We start from the raw sequence: 19,832 nt of genomic DNA, 5'->3' as shown, positions 1-19,832 counted from the left end.
TAAAAAGTTGTTGCATGGAAATCAGAAAAAAGCAATAGATACGGCTACAGAATAAAATTAAACTTAAGTAATAATCTAGTATTAATAATTGCTCGCAGCTGCACCTTTTAGCATTCGATATGACACATTACTAATTTAGCTGCCCTATCTGTGCCAAAATGATTTCTAAGATAACAAAATTTTAAAATATTCTTTTAATTGATGCATAACTTGGGCGACATGAAAATAAACAATGTGTTAAAGACAGTCTTTTGATAAGTCTTCTTCCAGTGTTTTTCGTATTAAATGATACAATTGTACAATTCATACAATTACAATTCTATTGATAGTATTGAATGATAGAATTGTAAATATAGCTTGAATTTATTTGGTAAAATATTAGCTCCCAGCCTCATAACTGCAGCAATTTAAATTTAACAAAAACTTTGGGTCTTTTATCATATAGGCGTAATCAGTGTTTGTGAAATTTTTTTGTTAGTCATGAGTAGGTGCTACATAATGGCCTCAATTTCTTCAGATATATTTTCCTTTCTAAATTTTTAAAAACTAATTATAATGTAAAATAGATCTATATTTAAAATTAAAAAAAAAAGTTTGAAAAGTCAAAACAGAACAATTTACATCAAATAAACATTACACCATTGATATATTTTCACATTATATTGCTATCTAATAAAAAAATATATTGAGTTTCACAATGCAATGATTATAACTGTGATTATGCGTATTTGGTACCTTCAATATAATATATTTTTTAAAAAAAAGTGGAGAGATTCGGCAGGGTTTTAGACAATCACTGTACTAAATACAGTACCTGCTTCATAATCATACATGAAAAATAAGATGTGGAGTAGAAATAACATTTATGACAAACTAAAAAACTGAAAAGTGTTTATATTTAAACAGTTATATATGTGATATTAATTTATCAGATTTCTAACTTAAAACCATCAATTTGAAATTTACTTAAGGAAAAAACAAATGACCCACCTTTTTTGAAATATTTTTGATTTAGTTTTATTTTCTGCTAGTATTTTTTATATGTTAGTATCATGAAAAAAACAATCCAAAAGGTTTCCACATAACATTTTAAAACTTGGAGGTTTTGGACAGTTTCAGACACTTTTGGACAGTTTATCCCGCGTGTCCTGTCCAAAACCAGTTTCGGCCGTCCAAACACCCAACCCTGGTTATATCTATTGGTAATTTATTGACAAATCTGTCTTAACAATCAATTTTTATAACTGGAATGCCTGTTTTATTAATTGGAGAAATATTTTTTAATTTAAAGTACTGTCTGCCTTAAAATGTCAAGTCAATTTTCTGGTATGTCAAATCTTGTTATAGCACCCCTGTCTCTTAATGTTGTGTTAAACTTATTTAGCGCCAGAAGATTTCACTGAAAAAATCTGTCTAGGTTTTACATGCATTAAACTAGGATTCAATATGATACCAAACTTGTTATAGCACCAGAATTCTATAGAACATATATATAGAGGACATTGCATCAGTTTCACTATACTTGTTTTTTTTTTCCAGAGATGTGACTATTCTGCTGCTATTCAGTATTCTGCAGGGTTCGTACGGGTCAGGGGAAAAAATTTTTACTTAAAAAAAAGTCAGGGAAAATAGCCCATTTTTATTTCAAACCCTGGAAATTTCAGACAACGACCTGTAAAATTGTCACGATTGTCGTCTGATCGGGAAAAGGTTGATCAAAAATAATGAAAAAATCCGTCTGGATGAAAAAGGGAATTCCGATAACATCGTAAATATTGATAAATATTGCAATATAGCGTAAAAAACCTTAAATACTGCCAAGGAAGAACGAGGATTTCGTAAGTCTGCTTGGAAAAGCGTATTGCTACGACTTTATCGTAACTTTTCTAGTGCTTCTCCCAGAAACATCATAACTACGCATCGTAGAAAGCCATGGGTACAAAGCTCAGTTGCGATAATTTCATAAGTTGACTTCAGTTAGGAAAGGGGACAGATGATGCACGGGTATGTTTTGATTTTCCACGTAGGTATTTTTATTTGAAAACAATATGTTGTAAGAAAACTTGTCTGATTGGGTCGAAGCAGTCAAAAATGACCCGTATAAAGCATGGTGGCAGCTTTGCGGTAAAACTCGCAACATGGACAGATAAGTTATCCAGAACTATGCCAAGCACGTGAAATCAGAGTTCAGTGAACAATCCCTGATTGCGTAGCTTCTCGATTCTAGCGCTTACGCGAGTGCAAGCCAACTGTAAAGAATTTTGATGCAGTGAAACCAACTACATCTTTGACTAATTATGTCACAAAGGAAACAACTGTAAAGGCTTAAATCTTGTGGGCATTGAAATTGCCGAAAAGGAAAATCTTTCATTTCTTAATTGTGTTCCATTTTTCTTCTCCATCAGGTGTATTTTGAAAAGCATAAATGCATGTAAAAAAATCTACGATTATGATGTCATTATGATATTGTAATTAAAATTATTGATTTTATAATTAATATAAATAATTTTATAATATAATTAATTTTTTCTAAATTTCTATTAATTTATACTAATTTTTTGATTTTTAAAAAAACCTGGAATTTTTTGAAAATTTGACTGGCAAAGTCAAGGAAATTTTTTTACGAAAATGAGTATGAACCCTGATTTTGCCTTTTTATCAAATATTTGGTTCAGTCGAATATCTTAGTATGATATACTTAGATTTTTTACGAATTTAAAAAAAATTATATTGGAATTTTCCCATTAAAAAATTTACTGATTGTTTTTTGTGTGGTGTTTTCCTAATATTTTTAAAGACTGGATTGGGAACGTGTTTATGTAAAACCTGTAGGACATCCTTACCCACACTGCTGCTATAGATCTGTGCAATTAGCAATAAAGGCTCATTAGGGTATTCCCTAAGGATCCTGGGATAAATGCCTTCCGGTCTGGATGTTTTGCTAATAAATAAATTTTTAATTAGCTGGAGGAAATCATCAGCTTGAATTTACATCGATAAAGCCAGTTGTATTCCCAGTTTTTCCCCATCCTTTAAAATTAATCATTGGTGGATGACAAATATTTTTCAAATTGAAACATTTATTGTAATTTTAATTGCATAAATTTAGATTCTAAATTAACACAATTTTAATTGTTTTATGTTAATAAAATATCACCGTTTATCTGTTTAGTAAATCCGATTGATCTCGGCTTAGTCTAACTAGAACATCAGGAAGTCTGTTTCTACCTTTTGCCGGGATCTATGGATATATTTTTATCTAAGGCTCATCCTTACTTGAAACATCACTATCTTTGTGAAAAACTAGATATTCAATAATTTTTCACGTTAGAGTTTTGTCTTTTTACCCTAGACCTTCCTATAAATGAACCACCTGGTACCTTGCATCCATTAACATAAATGATTTTTGGGTCTGCGCCAATGTCATCTGCTAATCTAAATTTCTTGTTATCTGTAATCCTTTTTTTTTTCATTATTTTTTTTTTTTACTATATGCAGTCAAATCTAGGCTATTTAATTCTCTTTTGAAAATAAGAATTACGGACATTGTCCATAAACCGGGGAAGGGGGTTTACAATAATCCTTTTACAAACAAAAAATGACTTCACATAAATTCTGTAAATTTCGCCAATTGGTTTACTATCCCAACTGGTCTTTGAAAATATCTCAACTTTTCTCTCAGAAGTCTAGTTTTACAAAAACAAGGAGCCAATCTGTTATCTGCTTTACCTGGAGAAAAGTTGCATTCAAAACAAACACCATTGTCAATGGAAGAAAATTTGTCCCCCAGTGGTATTTCCCATACATTTTTTTTTTTTTTTTGGTTTTTCCTTTTTTAAAACAGGATTTTTCTTTTTGGGCTTAATTTTTTAATTTTGCTATTGTAATGAGTTAAAATAGAATTGTCTAATAAATATTACAAATAAAAAAAACTAATGGCCTGAGAAATGAGATGTCTGGTTGTCATGGCAATTAAAAAAAATTGGCACCTAAAAATTTTCTTTGACAAATGTTAAAAATATTTTAATTTTAGGTTGGGGACAGAGTAGCTGCTTTAACAGAATTCAAAGCATTTGCTGAATTGGTATCTGTACCAACGAAATTTGTCTACAAAATTCCCACTGAGATGTCTTTCCAAGATGCTGCAGGGATGCTCATGAATTTTGTGGTAGCTTATAGCCTTGTTTACGATACCGGATGCATCAGACAAGGACAAACTGTTCTCATACACTCTGCTGGAGGAAGTGTGGTAAGAATTTTTATTGTATTATAATTTTATTTAAAATGTTTATAGGCCTGGGGTTTTCAAACTGTGCTGGTGTGCCTCTAACCTTTGTTGGGGACACCATAAAGCAGTGACCAAAGCTGAAGCTATGGTTATATTTTGCCAAATGCGGAAGAAAATCTTGTAATACAAAAGTAGTAGCCACTTTTGTAAAAATACATACAGAAGGTATGAAACGGGTAGACATCTATCAATCATTGGCATTTTAAGATTTTGCTGAAGATTTTTTATCCAATTTTTAATTTTTTGCTAAAGAAATTTTTTTTATCTAGCTTAAATCCTGGTGGGGACTCTGACAAAGGTTTTTTGAAAAGATTCTTTGTTAAACAGCTCTGGGGAACTGGCAGAGCTTGTGGATAAACATTGAAAGGGGGTGCTGCAGCTGGAAAAAGTTGGAGCACCCTTGTTATAGGCTATTTGGAATCAAAGTGAATAAAACTTTTTGTAGTTTTAATTGTTCTATGTTTTCCAGATAATTTTTTCTCTATAATGCAGTGGTTGGTCTTATACTTCCTTACACATGAATGTTTGTAAGAGTACTTATATTTATTGCGAGAAACGACCATCTCATTAACTAACAGATACTAGGTCTATCAAAATCCTCAAATTGTGGTTTCGTATAAATTAAACTCTAAAAGAAAATCCTTCAGTCCTTGCAATTCTAGGTTGATCAAGTTTCCCCCAGAGAAATGCGAGAAATTAACATTTCAAGTATTGGGGAGTTGTTAATTTAGTTAATTTCGTAATATGTTGGTTACAAATTAACATTAGTGGTTTTTTTTTATAAAAAATCTCTCCCAATGAAGTGCTATTGTAAATCAGATTAAAATGTATTTTACAGGAAGTTTTAAAATTACTAATATACGAGAACTAAAGCAAATTTACTAACACAATGGCACTTTTCTCTTATAACCATATTTGCCTTGGTGCCAAATATTCAGTTAAATTATCCTAACATAATTTATAAGATAGCAATTTTAAATCCTTAATTTCAGTGAATAAAGATTCAAGAGGCTTTATTGAAAATGCTGGAAATTATTTAAAAAGTTGATTGAACAAAACTGGAGAAAAATAGGCATGCCCCAGACAAATAGCTTGTATGGTTGCCCTCTGCAATCTTTTTTCCACTGTTATTTATATGTAGTTTTCTTCATGTGTCGGCAAAGTAGTTTGTCACATGACAAACTAGATTTTTCAAGTCTGGTAATTGATGCCTTTGGGGGAGGGGGACTTGTTTCTGTAGGGAGAAGTCTCCATGTTGGTGTCTGTCATCAATCAAAGAATTGTCATTGTTATCTGGCTGAATTTTTATATTGAATAGTTTAAATTTAGGAATAAATTTAGGAAGGTTTACTTTTCAAACTTGTATAAAAATACTTTAAGTATTTTTCTTTGTCATGTCTTATGAATTTAAATTCATATTTATATTTTTATTCCCTAAATCCATTTTTTCATTTTATAGATTTTGCATCAATTTTTTTCTTTATAATGTGTATAGTGAAATGACTGTAAATCAACTTACAATGAGTCAAATATCTGTTTAATTCTTGTGGTGTAAAAATTTTCAATATTATGGAGCAGTGTTTCTCTAAGTGCGTCTGTGGTGGTCATAGTGGTGGACTCGCGTCACTAGGTCCCAGGTTCGAACCCCACTGTCATCACAGTTGATGGTTGACTGAAGTTGGTTTTCTTTGGTTCCTAACTTCAAGATGCAAATACGAGCTGATCTCCCTTTTTTAAAGTCTCATCACACAGCACAAATGTAATTCAATCATAACACATCACTCACTTCACTTCTGAAATATGGATAGCAGCACTGAAAAAACAAATGGCACTAAATACGCATCCAGACTATTAGGTAGTTACATTACCTACACATTCACTAGTTAGTCGCCTATAGATGGCGATAGACCTGAGTTGTGCTCGGTTTGAATGTTTCCCTAAGTGGACAATATCGCCCCCGGTGGGTGATAAAAGCTTGTTTAACATAGGATCCTGTGGGTTCGCTTGAGTGGGGGCGATTAGAGAAATTTCTAAAATAGGAGGGGCAATGGAATAAAAAGTTTGGTAAAGTAAGTTATAGAGGTAGTTTGTTGAACTAAAAATAAGATTTCTATTGGCTGTTGCCAATTATACATCTTGACTTGAATTATTCTATATCTTGACATATTTCAATCATAATTGTAAAAAAAATATCCATACATTCAGAAAATTATTTCTAAAGAATTTACGTGGAAAAGTCTGTTCCGTTCTAATCCCCTGAAATGTTGCAAGCATAATATATATCGTTGCTATTGTGTCAAATAACTAAGTTCATTTTCGGTAGTAAAAACAATTTGCCAAATAGCCAGTGTCTTCCACCTCTTGATGTTTAAAATAAGTGGCCTTTATATGCTATGACCATATATCCTGTTAAATCATTTTATGTACTGTTTTAAACCCAAGGGTAAGGTGTTTTTTGAAATGATTTTAGACTGGTAATCTAAACTACTGATTGGTACTAATCGCAAATGGCTTGCACAATGTCATGTTTTTGCAAAAAGGAAGAATCCTAATTTTACTATTAATAAAAAAATCCCTATACAGTTGAATCCTGTTTTAACGAATACTGTTATAGCGAACACTTTTCTAATCCCCCAAATAAGTTTACATAGGAACAATGAGAGGTAAAATATAATTCCTTTATAACAAAATTTTGTTTTAACGAAATTCTCCTCGAAATTTGATTCCTCTGGTCTCTTGGCGTTTGTTATAAAAGAACTGTATTTTTTAAATTAATATGATCTCTTATTTCCAAGAGATTCCTATGATTCTGTCCAGGGAAGAAGTACAGAAGTTACACCAGGGGTTGGTATTGTATTAGATTTTCAGAGATCTATTCTCAAAAGGTGCCAGCTGTGTAAAATTCTTGGAATTTATGCCATTAATTAATAGAAGATGGTTGTCAGAGCTCCTGGCTTTCGTTCATTCATTCATGTCATCTGGCGTATCCTGGAAAAGTTGTAAAATCGTGCTTGTATGTTTTTACAAGTTTGATTCTTTTCTGCACTTAGATTTATTTGTCAAGCCTGGGTGTAATGTTTCAAGAAAAAAGGTTTTCAGTTGTTATTAGAGGACAGATTTCTCTTCTGCCATTTATTTTCAATATTGGAACAGTTCAGGCTAATACCAGGTGTACAAGTATGAAATGCGGATTTTTTTTTCAAAAAAACGCGTTAAATTCGGAAGAATGATAAAAAGTGCTTTATTTAAAGTATGTTCCATTGCTTGTTATACATTTCCCCCATCTTTCCTGAAATTTGTGAATACCAAGCCAGTAAAAATCTTCCTTTTGCTGCGAACCATTCATTGAGCTATTTTTTCACATCTTCGTACGAACCAAAGCGCTGCTCAGAAAGTGACCCATCAATGCAAACAAGTGGTAATCGGAAAGAGCCAAGTTTGGTGAGTAAGCCGCATAGGGTAGAACTTCCAGCTGAGTGCTTCCAACGTGCCGCAAACCGCTTTTGCCGTATGTGATGGAGCATTGCACATTGACCATTTCACATTGTTTCCAATCGCAATGCCCCATGACAGCTTGTTGACCAACGCCCAATTGCTCTGCGAGTTGTGTCTGTGTAGTATCATCTTCGTCCAACAATGCTTCCAATTCCACATCTTTTTTTTTTTGGCAGTTTTCCATATTCCTTGTCTGCAACACAAGTCGTCACTTTTGAAACACCGAAACCATCATTCACACGTATCTTGCGATGGAGCATGCTCACCATAAGCTTCTCGAAGTAATCGGTATGATTCAGCAGCAGTTTTCTTCAAATGAAAACAAAAAAAATGATGCTGTCCGCGAATGCTCTTTGTTCAGTAACTTTAGATATATTGAACACAACAATACAACACTATGCACACACTTTTTTAATTTATCACTTTTACACATCTGACACTTGTTGATGACACAACAAAATGGCGCAGTGTCAAATCTTTATAGCACAAACTGCATTGGTGCACCATCTGTTTTCTGAAATCCGCATTTCATACTTGTACACCTGGTAAAATTTAAGGAAGATGTAATGTAACACTTTCATTTCATAAGCTGGACAGTTTCACTGTTACAATGGCTTTTTTTGTCAAATTGATTACATTAATTCTGTTAACTATATAAGAGTTGCAGAAATAAGTTTATTGCAAGCTTGAATAGCTTGTACAACATATTTAATTGGTACATTCAAATTTATTGGTCTGTATGATATTGCTAGCCGATTAAATTTGCATCAGTCATTGAACGTGTTAAGGAATAATATCAAATTTTTCAGGGACAAGCTGTTTCTCAACTATGCAAATCCATTCCTGATGTCACACTTATTGGCACTGCTTCAAAACACAAGGTTGAAACCATCAAAGAATCTTTTACTCATCTGATAGAGCATGGTGTGGATTATGTACAGGAAGTTAGAAAGTATGATTTTTATCATATTTTAATTTTGAAAATCTAGGTGTCTAATTTCATGTGTTTTGTTATCTTCATATCTGTATTAGGCCGGTATTACACTATAAATGTTTGATAAAATTTCTTTTATAAAACTTGAAAAACTAAAACAATAATCACATCAGGTTACATTCGAGCAAACTTAGCTGATCTGTCTATTGGTTGAAATTTTCAAGTTTTATAAATGAACTTCTATAGTGTAATGCTGGCCTTAAATAAATATCAGGTTGACATGAGACTAAAACTTGTATTGATTAGAATTTCCCATATGGTAGAGAATTGTTTTATTCTGATTTTAGTTTTGTATGTGTATATTTACTGACAATTCTCTTTGGCAGTAATTGTTTTTGGTGGAAGTAAATTTTAAGAGGGAAAACGCCATTTAAAATATTGACTTTTTCAGTAAAGGGAAAGGCATCACTTTCCTCTTGAATAAAATCTGTTCAAATGGCAAAATGTAACTAGTCACTTTTTCAAAATTTCGAAAGGAAAAATTTCTTTACAATATTTTGTAAAAAATGTGTTACTGTGGCCTTTTGACTTGCTGTAATTTGCCTCTGTTGGTTCCTCGTAAACCGAAAGAGACGAAATTTTATCACTTTCTATAAGTTTGACAAACGATACTCCAGAATACAAACTTAATTTTTTAGGGAAAGTCACTTGACATTTTGCCATCTGACCACAGAAATCAGTCTTAAAGCTTAAGCTAGTCCTATCATTTTTAGATAGCTTGATAAGTTGTAAAATTCCTTGATTTGTGATGTACCTTTATATGTATGCATGAAGGAAAAATCAAGGCAAGGGGCGAACATCATACCCTTGTATATCATTCTATCTCTGCAGCCTACGGTAGGGCTTTAAAATATAAGCAAGAACACTAAATAAGAATTCTGACAACATACCTTATGTGTGGGCCATACATTCAGAACGTTTATTCTAATTGTAGAATGTACTAATTCATTAGAAATTCCGTAGTGGAATGTGTGTATAAGGTGCATCTATGATTAAGCGGTATGGCTGTTACCATGTGGTTTTGAATTTTAGTATTCTGAGATTGTTAAAATTGACCTCAGAACAAAGTATCTTTTTTATTTAATTTCTGGTATATTTTTTGCAAGTGTCTTTTTAATAAAATGTTGGGTTGTCTTTGAGAATAGTTCAGTTTTAAATATAATTGCTGAAAAAAAAATTTACAGAAATTTATGGATAACGATTCTGTGCTCGGATGGCAAAATGTTACAAGTCACTTTTTTAAAATTTGACAATGGTAAACTTCTGAGAAACTATTGTCAAAATGTGAGTTTCTTTTCAGCTAGCTTTATGCGAGGAAACAATGAAAGATTAAATTTTGCCACTTAAAATTTTGACTAAGACTCTAATGCAAACAACTTTATTTTTGGGAAACTGTCGTGTCATTTTGCCATCTGAGCGTAGTTTTTCTTTCATGTATTTTAAATAACATTAGTTTAATCATCTTTAACCTTTTTTATATAAATCGTGGTATTTTTATCTTTTTTTTATAATCTGTATCTAACAAATATTTTAGCTCTTTTATTTAAATATTTTATTCTAATGGAGATAAATTTGTTTCAGGTTGGCTCCTGAAGGTGTTGATATAGTCCTAGATTGTCTTGGTGGTGACGATGCTAACAAGGGTTATAGTTTGCTCAAACCCATGGGTCGCTATATTCTTTATGGTTGGTGAAAGTTTTTCTTGTCCTTGAATATAAGTGGGGTTTGTGGGGGGTCAATTTTGATTAACTAGTTAATCAAAAATTTTAGATTTATTAGTGATTAATCAAATTTTAATCTAGTATTTTCAAATGTCAATCGTAACAAGTGTATAATATTGGTTACTGAATATCTTTTTATATCAATTATTTTATGCAAATACATCTATCCATTAAAGGGATTTGTGTGTAAACAAATATAGAAATAGAGATGAAGGTTACTTGCTTGAAGCTATTTAATATCCTGAGCATGCTTGTTATGTTCTGGAATTTCTTAACTTGGGACTTTTTCCACATCTATTTTTAGGTTAGTCAATGGTTTTAAAATTTTGATTTTTCACTTTTTCCCCTCTAAACTACTCTCAAATGGTATTGGTATGGGAGGGGCTGGAAGCTGATGTTTCTTGAATATAAGAAAAATGGTTTTTTTACAGTGGAGACAAATTTCGATCTTGTTTTCTAAGACCTTCGATTTAAAACTAAAATCATCGTTAGTTTTCATTGAATCAACTGGTTTTTCCATTCTGAAAAATTGGATCAAATTATCGATTCAAATATCTTTAAATATGGCCATTTATTTAAATTGAATTATGTTCTTATACATAATGAGACATGTTTATAATTTAACTTTGATTAAACTAATTACTTTAGTGTTGATTGAAATTTTTATTAATTTTTAAATGGGATTAGCACTTAAACTAATTTTCCAAGGATTATTGGTGAAATTTAAATCTTTTTTTGAAAGCGATTTCCCTCTTAAAAAACCTGCCAACTCTCCCGATTTAGGCGGGAGGCTCTGGATTTTTCATCCTACCTCCCACTCTCCGGATTTGTTAAAATTGTCCCCCTCCGGAGAATCTCCGGATTTCTGTATTTTAAAAGTTGGTATGTCTGCTCTCTCATTCGTAAGTATCTGTGAATCAATTTTTTAAAACTCATTCAATCCAAAGCCTTGCTAGCAAGAAAAGCTTAACAAGGAATATATATTAAGATTATATTACATTTATACAAGGAAAGTATATTAGCAATGAAAAGTTGCAAATATACCCATCAACATTGAGAAATTAAAATGTCACAAATTTAAAACAAATATAATCAAGTTGGACGCATTACATGTTTGTTAATAAATTAGTCTATAAATTCTCTATTTTTCATTTCAGAAAACCTTAGCTCTTCTGCATAAATTTAAAGCAAATAATTTTGATGCGATCATTTGATTCATTAATATTTTTAAGAAATTTTTAACTGGAATGATTTTTTTCTTGTTCTCGATGGTCCACAACTGGTGTACCACTATTTTTAACTGTCACGTATTTCCGTATTTCGCACCAGAATATAGGAGCTGTCTGATTTGTATTGGTGAAACCTAACATGGGTAAGAACTCTGTGCCAATTGTGCCGCACTGCGTCAAAATTAACATCTTGCGCCATCCTGTTCCAATAGTGTAATTTCGTTTTTTTTTCGTCAAATAGTGAATTTTGCTTCAGTATACCCGGAATTTCGGAAAGGACGCCAAAAATATTTTCGTCCTGCTTGCCGCGAAATGATTCTTTCTGAGAAGTTTTATTCCACTGTATTTGAACTATCGTCTTATTTAAACTATCGGTCCCTGCATCTGGCTTTCCATCCCAAAACACCGATATTATCCGTGATCGTGCAACTGAAGATGGTTTGCAATGGTCTTTCAGCTTTAAAGCGCAAATGCAAGTCAGTTTTCAAAAAGTCTCCACTGGAAGCAGTAGAAATTACTGTAGTCGATCCTGTGCATCAAATCCTGATGTTTTGTGAAAAATTTCATTCTGGGAGTAGAAAGAGCATGTCCGCCGATTGCTAATTTAAAAACTTTGGCGATTTAATACTCGTTGTTTAGCGATATTGCCAAATAATGAGTGCTGAATTATCAAAAATCGTGTTGATTCTTGATAATTCAGCATATGATTCGTAATAACGGCTATATGATAAAATTGAATATTCAAGTTAGTTTAACAAATTGTCTTGGTTTTTTTACTTCAATTGTCTTGGAAAACTATTTTACAATTTGAATAGCTGATTGAATATTTTTCAAAAAACGTGCGTGTGCAATCTTTATATTTATTCTGTATTTCTATCTGAATTTCAAAAGAATTTAAATCAACTAATTTATTGAATTAGTCCCCTTTATATACAGGTGTGACTGATTGTTTTGGTTTATGAATTTTTAAACTTCTAACTTCTAAAATGTGTTTTTACTTTTTGAATTACTGGATTACTTGAATATTCAACTGTTACAATCTAATCTCAAGGTCTTGTTTTTAATTCCCAGGCTCTGCTAACATAATTACTGGAGAGACTAAGAGTATTTTCAGTGCTGCCAAAACGGTAAGTTTTGAAAAATCAATATTTCATACTTGATATTAGCATTTTTCAATTCTGCAAAAGTAAATTCTTTTTTCTGCTTTTGCAGTGGTGGCAAGTAGCCAAGAAAAGTCCAATGAAGCTTTTTGATGAAAACCGGTCTGTATCTGGATTCCATTTGAGGCATTTGTTGTATAAGCAAAATGGTCACGAATATGTGAGGGATGTTGTGGAAAAGGTTCTGAAACTATGGCAGGATGGTCATATTAAACCAGTTATTGATTCAACGTTCGCTTTGGAAGATGTAAGTAATGTTTCACTCAAGCATTAAATTTAATCAGTTCCAAAACTATTGAGCGGTATGACTGTAGATTATATTAGATTGTATTTTTATAGCTTTAAATAGATACCTTTTTCTCGAAAAATTACCACTTCAATTGAGTAAATAAAGCTAGGGCTTATAATAAAATACAAGGTATCCCAGTTAGTACAGTAGGTTATTTTTTTTTTTTTGCTTATTCCTATAGATGAGTATTTTGAGATGCAACTAGTAAAGGAAGGGAGAGACTTGTCTCAGAATGCAAGTCTAATTATTACTTGAATCCATAGACCTGTGATTCCCAACCGGTGTCCCGGCACTCAATGGGGTGTCGCGAGATATTATGAAGTTACATAAAAATATTATGGTCCACTTGAGATCTTTATTTTAGGTCTCATTACAATTTTCACATGATTAATCAAACAAAACTATTGATGTATTTTTACTGTGATTTTTAAAGTAAACTATTCGAGGAAGGGTGCCCCAAGTTTTTAATCCCAAGGGTGCCTCGAACTTCAAAAGGTTGGGAAACACTGCCATAAGCAGATGTTATATTCAGAGACTTGATAGTTAATTAAGACTTTAATCCCCATGTTGTATATCAGTTTTTATCCTGATCTTTATTGGTTTAGAAATCAACCCTTAAAATTCCTGTAATTGAATATTTCTTTTTTAAAAATTGCTGTATGTAGCTCTAATTGATCTGGCTAGTAAATCTTATTGCATATTGAGGGTTCAATTACATTTATATTCTTATCAGTGTTTAAAGTCCCTGTGTATTATAGCAATTTTTCTTTTTTTTAACAAATGAAAATATTTTGATTTAAATCCATTCAACTGTACAAATCAATTTTTATTTCTGAAAACTTAATTTTTCTTCACTTAGATTCCAGAGGCAATGCAGAAGCTTCATGATAGGAAAAATGTAGGGAAAATCATGCTGGATCCTGCCATGGAACCAAAGCCAAAACCAGTGGTAAGTGTTTTAACATTGATAGTTTTGTCCAACTTTTTATTTTGCAGTTTTTATCGATAGTATTGGTTCTTTTAAATTTACATAAGAAAATCTTTTTTGAAATAAAACATTAACAGATGTTTTGGGTTAGTCATTTCCTGAGATTTTGTTACTATGAAATCTAACCCACATTAGTTAAAAGCATTTACTGTGTGGTATTTATAAATAAGGTCAGACTTCCATACAGAAAAAAATCTGTACAGAAACTGACGAGTTATACTCATTATAACTCAAATATTAACTGTTAAAATATTATCGAAGAATATTTAGCTTTTCTGTTCAGAATTTAAATCTGGCTTTTTCATTTTTGAAAGGAGTTTGTATTTTTGTCAAGTCTGTTTGCTGGAATAACTCTGTAGTATTAGTTTAGATGTACTCAATAAAATTTTTAATTTATTTTTCAGCCGGAAAGACAAAGGAGCGAAAGCAAGAAAGTGAAAGATAAGGAAAGCAAGGAAAAAGAAAACAAGAAAGATAAAGAGAATAAGGAGAAGGACAAAGAGAATGAAGACAAGGAAAAAGAAAAGGATAAGGAAATCGAAAAGGCTGATGGTGATGCTAAAAAAGATGACGATGCACCTGCTGGTGAGTACTTTTAAATTGGTTTCTAGCTAAGAAAATAGTTTGATTTTAAGTCATTTCTTGTAATCCTTTATTTGATCATTTCTACAAGCTAAACTTGAAAGTTCAATTTCTTTAATAATGTGATCGTGTATGCCCAAGAGATCTGTCCTGAGAATTTAATGTTAGTAGACATCCACGTCCAAACCGGGATTAAAACCCAGACCTGTAGTCAGAGGCCAGCTCCCATAACCACTCCTCTGCTGGACAAAACTTTTTATGAACCAGTAATTTTTATTCAGAATAAATGGTCATATGTGAAATCTAAAACTATTAATATTCTAATGTACAATTTTTAAAATTAAAATATTTTCAACTGTATTGAAATAGTTCAGGAATGTCCTGGTATCTTGAAGATGTGATTATAGTAACTTTCCTAACAATACTGTAGAGACAGAAGTTATGGACAGATTGTAGCGTTTGAGTATGTTATTTCCTATTGAATAATTCCATTCCGGGAGCAAAGAAAATAGTCATACAGGTTTTACTGTATATTGAAATAGATCTTGAATAATTTTTATTCCTTTGCTGCATGTTAAATATTGTTGCAATTTTACATTGTCATGCTTCATACAAAAATCAAATACAATATTGTTTTATGTTCAAGTGACAGATAAGCCCAAACAAGTTTTTAACTTTGTTCAAACTTCTGCAATGCTCCAACATTGTCTTCATTCGTCTGGAAAAACAAGTATTCCAATGATGTATGATATTCAACCAACACAATCCTTGAATGTGACATATAATTAGTCATTGGATAGCTTTAAAATGAAATCGGACATATCACATTCTTGGATGTTTCAGGAAAATGGGTTGATGGATGCCTGTCCTAGAGATGTTGATTTGCCATGTCCAACAAATAGTGCCAGTGAAATTTCATGGGCACAAAGTATTTTTCTCCCCGAAAAGAATTGGTCTAAAACAGGTTTTTTAAACTTGTTCAGTCACCCCCTTCATCAGTTTTCCCCTCATCGCCCCCAACTTAAGCGAGCCCATAGGATCCTATGTTAAATCTGTGGCTTCTATCGCTCCCCTGAACCATTGCCCCCTTGTGGGTGATAGAATATTGCCCACTTTAGAGAAACACTAATCTAAAATAATGTGTTTTTAACTTTTCCAGGATTTGAGACCTTTCCATGTTATCAGACATGTTGATATAATTCTGAAGTCTGTGCAGTCTTCAGATTTAAAGTTCCATACATATGTCAAATTTAATTTTTAATTACCTGACTCTTCTAAAGCCCTGATGTTTACGGGTGTGCACATAGTGTCTATATTTCAGATTCTGGAAACTCGCGTCATCTCCGATTTGGTTAATATATGAAAAGTTGAAATTTGGGTTTTCAACCAAATCTGTGACGTGGGTTTCTGGAATCTGAAATATGGACATTATGTTCACACCCTAAAACTATGTACAAGTACACTTCCAGAGTTTACAAACCTATTTCCAGGATTAAAGTTAAACTACTAAAGGTTTAAAAAAACTTTATCACCTTCAGTAACCTTCCTTTTAAAGTTTTATAAGGAGATTAAACATTTGACTGACAAACAGTATTTTTAGAGTTCAGCCTATCGCACCAGGCTCTTCATGAAAGAAAATATCATCCACACGTACTGGAATCAATCGGAAGTGGTGAAAACACCAATGAACTATATGAATGTATTCATATTGTTTTAAATTCACAAGTTTGAATAATTCATTTTTCCTTAGCTGTTGTGGGTTAAATTTTTTTTTTTTTTTTTAAATCCTGAAGAAAACAATTCCCCCCCTATCTCTTTCCCATGTTAAATTCAATTCACTTTATATTATTTCGTCTTGCATGACTATTTTGCAGAACTAATTAATCTCATAAGGTGAGATGACTGTTATACTTTTAGTGACTAGTAATAAAAACTTTAAAACCCTAGCAATTGAGATCAGCATGCTCAACACCACATGCTAGATTCTTTCACATAAATGGTGTGTAATGAGACTAGCTAGGTTCTTTCACAATGGGGAAATAGTGCTGGAATTCTCATACCTTCTCATTTTCTTGTGTATCAACATTTCATCAAAAGTAAAATTTTCGTCTGAAAAGTTGGCAGGGACTAACGAATATTAACTCAACCTCCCCCTTCCCCCATGTAATTAAATCAAAGAATATGCAAGAGAAGTGGATAAACTTTTTCCTAAATTTTCCTTAAAGTATTAAATTTCTTGTCCGAGGAGTTGGTTCAGATATCTTGAACTTGGGGCTACATTATATTTAGAATCACTGCCTCAAATATAGAACTTTGGTCAGTGGCGTCGGAGCCGGGGGTGCTGTGGGTGCTCGAGCACCCACGAAAATTTGTAAAACAGGTCCGAGCACCCACAGAATTGATTCAGAAATCGAAATTTCCTATATGGAACTCAAGACGAGCACCCACAGGTTCGAAACACTTCCGACGCCCCTGACTTTGGTCAACGAGCTTAATTTGTTTTTAACATTCATAAAATTTATTTCTGTGGGTAGTTTTAAATTTAATGTATTGCATGCCTTATATTTCAACATCAAAAAGCAGATAAGTGCATTTAGGCAGTCGTACCCATCCTGAATATTATCAACTAGGTAATGAAACATTACAGCAATTAAATACATGCAGGGATTTAGGTATTGCAATTAGCCACATCCTGGATTTTACTGATCGTTGCCATGGCATAGTTTGCAAAACAATGTCGTGCATGTTATATACAGCATACTCTGTAAGTGATATGCATACATTGTACTATGCTTTCTATGTATACGTTTACCGGACTCTAGTTCGCAAGTATGAGACCGTTGCAAAATTAAGAACATAAAGCTTCTTGAAAAGCCAGAGGTCTTTTACCAAACGATTAGCTGGCATGAGCAGCTGGTCTTATTACGCAAGGCTTTAATTTCTGAGTTTGCACTTACTGGAATAGCATAGAATCGCTACAGATCTGAAGATGTGTTGCAAACTAATCCACCAAATGGTTTATCTACCATCGGTAGAAACTTTCTTAGAGATCATAGACAGATGAGTTAACCTACAGAGGCATCACTTTCAAATAATGCCAAGAGATTGTTTTTCCCATAGATATAGATGTTGTGTGGCAATAATATGGAACAGAATACCATCGGAACCTGGTATTTCAACCTGGCTGTGTATGCAGTGTTTTTCTCTTCAGACTATTTCCTTTCATTTTTGTATTACTTTTCTGGTGTATTTAAGTGCACTGGGGTTACTGTAAAAAATATTCCACATTTCAATCTTCATATTGATTTAACTCACTGTATTTTCACTGAATAAGTTTTTTAATTTGGTTTACTGCTTCATTTTTCAGATGCAAGCTAACTACAAAGTTGGAAGTTTGCTGTGACTTGATGTTGCTTAAAGAGATCTCGGCACTCAGTATTGTGGCAGTTTTTGTGTTAAGATTTTTGCTAAAACGAAAAATGAACTTCCAGCAAGAATGTTCAACTTCATGCTTTTTTTATGAACTGTTTTTTTTTTTATTACAAGCTTAGTTTTTCTTTTTTGACACTTTAGTTCGACTTGAAACCAGTTTTCCAAAAAATTCAAATTAGTCTTTTTTAAAGCTTGTGAATGTTTACATAACTAAATATTTTTGCTATTCTTTACATTTAATAACCATATATTTTGCATATCTTTTTGCCACACTTTTTTACTGAATTTTTTTCTAAATTAGCTTGGATATTTTTTTATGAGGTTTAAAAAAACGTGCCAGTAGACTGAAGTAATAAATGAATTTATAATTTTACTTTTTTGACAGTATTTGTGGAAAAATATATGAACAATATTGTATACCATGATGACTTGTACACTTTATATATTTTTTAAACTTTTATAATTTTTTTTCCGTACGAGCAGATTACACGAACTAATTGTAGTCAGTTTTTTTTTCGGCTTGTGATATTTTTTGAAGTTCCTTTTATCATTTTTTCTACTTTTTGCTCAACTTTTTTTTTAACTCTACCTCATTCTGAATATTAGATTCACCATCTCTCGCTAATGTCTATATCTTAATGCAGCACTGTTATGTGTATATTCGCCTATTTTTTTTGTGCAGTTTCTGCCGTTTTCTTAATTCTTCACTGTGCTGGCATTTTTAACAATTACTTATTTGAACATGCCGGGGATGTTTGCTATGGCTTTTATATGTAAAACATTCCATTTTTTTCAGTGTGAGGTTGTAATTGATTTATTAGATGGTAATTTTTTTTAAGATTTGTTTTAGAGTATCTATTCTCTTGTGGACGAAATCTTTAACTATTTGAAATTTATATTTTAAGGGATAGTGCTTTTAAGACTTCAACATAGACATATGATGTCTAACCTATTAAGAAATCTATCATGAAATGATCAGAAAATGACTTTTTAGAAGTCTTGGGTGTCATTTTTAAATGTTGCCCTTAAAAAAAATGGCAATTGGAAATACTTACGTTGAATCTGCTCTGTTGGAATGTGAAATTTTGATTTTTCTCCAATTTTGTTTTATATTGCTGCAAACACCCCTGTCATGTTTTTCATGGCTGTATACCCTTCTCCTCCATATGTTGTATCATTTTGTAAAAGTCAATAAAAGTATTACACTCTAATCTGGTAGAATGGATTTATTTTTTAGTTTAGTGGTCGATATTTAAACACTGAAGATTTACTTATCTATTTTTAACTTTTTTGCTTGGGTTTTTTAATGTAGGGTTCATACGTGTTTGGAGTATTGTCTGTTGAATTTGTTATTTATAAAATGTTAGGAAATAATGCTTTATTAGTAATTTAGGATGAAACAAAAAATTGTCATGAAATTTTACAAGAGGAATGATGTCTGAATTCAGTTAATATTAAGGTGCGTCTCGTGTTCTGATTTTTCATGTACAGTGGAACCTCCTGTTAACGGACACGTTCAGATTCCTGGTCCCATGGAATATGGCTTTAATGTATTTCACTCCATGTTAGCAGACAATAAAATTGGGCACTAAAATTCTGACCAAAAATTAGTTTAATCGATTAAGATTATGTTCAATGCCAAGCTCACTGGCAA

The 19,832-nt window shown here is 32.2% G+C and overlaps 1 protein-coding gene across 1 annotated transcript in view; it reads left to right on the top strand.

The window, feature by feature from the left end:
- LOC149071173 (putative NADPH-dependent quinone oxidoreductase VAT1L) overlaps positions 1-19,389 on the top strand; it is a 28,403-nt gene extending 9,014 nt beyond the window's left edge. Inside the window, exons 3-10 of the mRNA XM_089248255.1 lie at positions 4,034-4,249; positions 8,593-8,735; positions 10,359-10,462; positions 12,799-12,854; positions 12,940-13,134; positions 14,036-14,125; positions 14,569-14,749; positions 18,114-19,389. Coding sequence (XP_089104381.1) covers positions 4,034-4,249; positions 8,593-8,735; positions 10,359-10,462; positions 12,799-12,854; positions 12,940-13,134; positions 14,036-14,125; positions 14,569-14,749; positions 18,114-18,124 — 996 coding nt within the window. The 3' untranslated portion in view covers positions 18,125-19,389. The remainder of the gene's footprint in view (positions 1-4,033; positions 4,250-8,592; positions 8,736-10,358; positions 10,463-12,798; positions 12,855-12,939; positions 13,135-14,035; positions 14,126-14,568; positions 14,750-18,113) is intronic.
- The last annotated feature ends 443 nt before the right edge of the window (positions 19,390-19,832 follow it).

Source organism: Pholcus phalangioides, unplaced genomic scaffold (genome assembly GCF_987345545.1).
Source record: "Pholcus phalangioides strain wild (caught in Gottingen) unplaced genomic scaffold, Ppha-v1.0 ptg000019l_1, whole genome shotgun sequence".
Lineage (NCBI taxonomy): Eukaryota > Metazoa > Arthropoda > Arachnida > Araneae > Pholcidae > Pholcus > Pholcus phalangioides.
Note: the sequence above shows the minus strand (reverse complement) of the source record. Positions and strands in the feature narration are given on the sequence as shown.